Source organism: Eublepharis macularius, chromosome 4 (genome assembly GCF_028583425.1).
Source record: "Eublepharis macularius isolate TG4126 chromosome 4, MPM_Emac_v1.0, whole genome shotgun sequence".
NCBI lineage: Eukaryota > Metazoa > Chordata > Lepidosauria > Squamata > Eublepharidae > Eublepharis > Eublepharis macularius.
This window is the reverse complement of record NC_072793.1, coordinates 105,507,210-105,509,574: the sequence shown is the minus strand read 5'-3', so window position 1 is coordinate 105,509,574 and position 2,365 is coordinate 105,507,210. Positions and strand designations below refer to the sequence as shown.

General features: G+C 37.3%; 1 protein-coding gene across 1 annotated transcript in view; it reads right to left on the bottom strand.

Annotated features, from left to right (window-relative positions):
* Window positions 1–2,365, bottom strand: part of SHISA5 (shisa family member 5) — a 43,915-nt gene that overhangs the window by 3,250 nt on the left and 38,300 nt on the right. The window contains exon 5 of the mRNA XM_054978316.1: window positions 641–859. Coding sequence (XP_054834291.1) covers window positions 641–859 — 219 coding nt within the window. The remainder of the gene's footprint in view (window positions 1–640; window positions 860–2,365) is intronic.

The window sequence follows — 2,365 nt, the reverse complement described above, 5'->3', positions numbered from 1 at the left end:
CTGTTGCAAAACAAGATAAACATTATATTTTATATATAAAGTGTTTCTTTACAGGTTTGCTTTTGCCCCCTTACAATTTCCTAAAGTTTTCTTTCATGACTTGTCCTTTCATACTCAAAAACTGCTGAGACACTGAGAGATCCATGACAGATCTCAGATTCCTTGAAGCCCAACTGCAACTGTGCAATGGCCTATTCATACTGGGGCTGGATGATAAAGGGGAGGGGACTTAACTCTCCCAACTGAGTTATGTTTTGCTAATTGAACCTAACAGTCCCACTCTAATACTGTTATAGGCCTTTAATTCCTCTTGAGTGCAAAAGGACTGAAGACTGGAAGCAACGTTAGATCATCTTGTAGAGAAAGAATATGTGTATGGGTACACACACAGATAATTAGCATGGATTGGTTACACTTACTTTTTAAATTAAAAGACCAAGCATGAATGATCTTTCTAAAAAAATTTGCACTGAACTTATGTGTTAGAGGAAGTCCACTGAACGTGGCAGGAGTGTTTGCATAAGGAAGCCACCACAATTAACAATGTGCTTTCCTTCTGTCACCTGGCAATACAAGGAAGGAAAATCAATGGTTTCAGATGCTTTCATCAAACTTTCATCAAACAGATTTGCTCCCTTACCTGCCATTGTTTCGTGGTAGGCTGGAGGTCCTGCAGGCTGCATGGGGTAAGGTGGAGGATACTGTGTCGGGTAGGGTGCTGCTGGCACTCCGGGCTGTGGCTGCACTGGTACAGGACTATATTCTGCACGGTAACCTCCATGGTAACCTGGTGCTATTCCAGGCTGCTGGGGGTATGGCACTTGCACCACTGTAGTGGCTGTAGTAGTTGTTACAACAGCTGCAAAAATACAGAGGAGAGCCAAGAAGGCCAGCAATTCATGAAGGAAGAACTTTCTAAACAAACCTCTGCTCCCTTTTTTCACAAGAGATGTTCTTATTTGACTTTTTAGCAACTAAGCAGCAAAAATATTATTTTTGTGTTATCCTTAGTAGGGAATGGTGGGGAAGCAGAATAAAGGTGAAGCAAAGAGGCTTATTGTTCAATCCTAGGCAAAGCTTCTCTGGTAGCGACCCATTGAAATTAATGAACATAGAGTAACTGTCTTCCCCTTGCACACCAAGCCCTTGCCACATATTCTTCCAAGTTGATCCTTATTTTTCAATCTGGCTTCTGGCTCTCCCAGAAACTTAGAACTTCCTATCACAAATGTTTTACACTGACATCAGAGGTGATTTAAACCAATCCACTCTAGTGAAAATATTACAAGAAACTGTCACAGTGCCACCCAAGAGAGATAATTACAGCTTTGTGTCTTCTGTGCAGCAGATGTCTTGGAAGTAGTCAATTTTATAGTACATAAATTTAAGGATGATTTACAGAAAAGCATTATTAGTTTGATACATGAGAGACTAAAATCCTGTTCCACTGCCATTTTACCCAGACAAAAGGGTAAATTTAAATCATTGATTTAAATCCAGTTTCCTATTGATACATCATATTCTAAACAATTCTGTATATTAGTTGGTTAATTTATTTTTATGTATATCAGAAGCAAGGGCTAATGGTTACCATTTCTTTTCAGTAGATAAGAACAATAGATCTTTGACTGTTCATAGCAAGTAGATATTCATAATTGGAGAACTAAAGAAGCTGCAGAGTTGAGTTCAAATAGTTGAAGAGCATAAGAATACACAAGACCACCCAGATGAGTACAATGGATAATCCTTAGTCACAAACAGGATTACATCTCCTGGAGCTACTGGGACAATTTGCCAATAATAAGTCCATAGCACCACATCAGCTAGGGCCTGTTGTATCATATTTGTGATGCTAGGCCGCAGCAGTTTCTTTTCCCAATGGTTCTTTATGTCAATTTTTATTTCAAAAATCCATCTTTTAGAAATTGAAAGGTTTAGCAAGCATGTATTGATTTTTACTATTAACTAGTTATTTTTAAAGCTTTAATAATTAAAACCCTGCAATATTTTAAGCAATAATTAAAATCAATTAAGAACTCAGATTTAAAGATTTTTTTTAAATCGCTTTATTATCCACCCAATTTCAATTTTAGTAGAGAAGACTGAGATTAACAGTTTAATCCTAAAAAGGGTTGCTCCTGTCTAAACCCATTAATTTCAACAGGCTTAGACTGGAGTAACACTTCTTAGGCTTTGAGAAGTACTATCATTTATTTTTGTCTTTAGGAGAAAAATGAATCAATTACAATTGTATAAACTTTTTTTTAATGAGCAGCAGCAGCAGCAAAAAAAAGTTTTATAATTTTTCCCACATATACCCATACACAGGTGTCCCTCTCTCTTTCCTGTACAGCAGAAGTTCTCA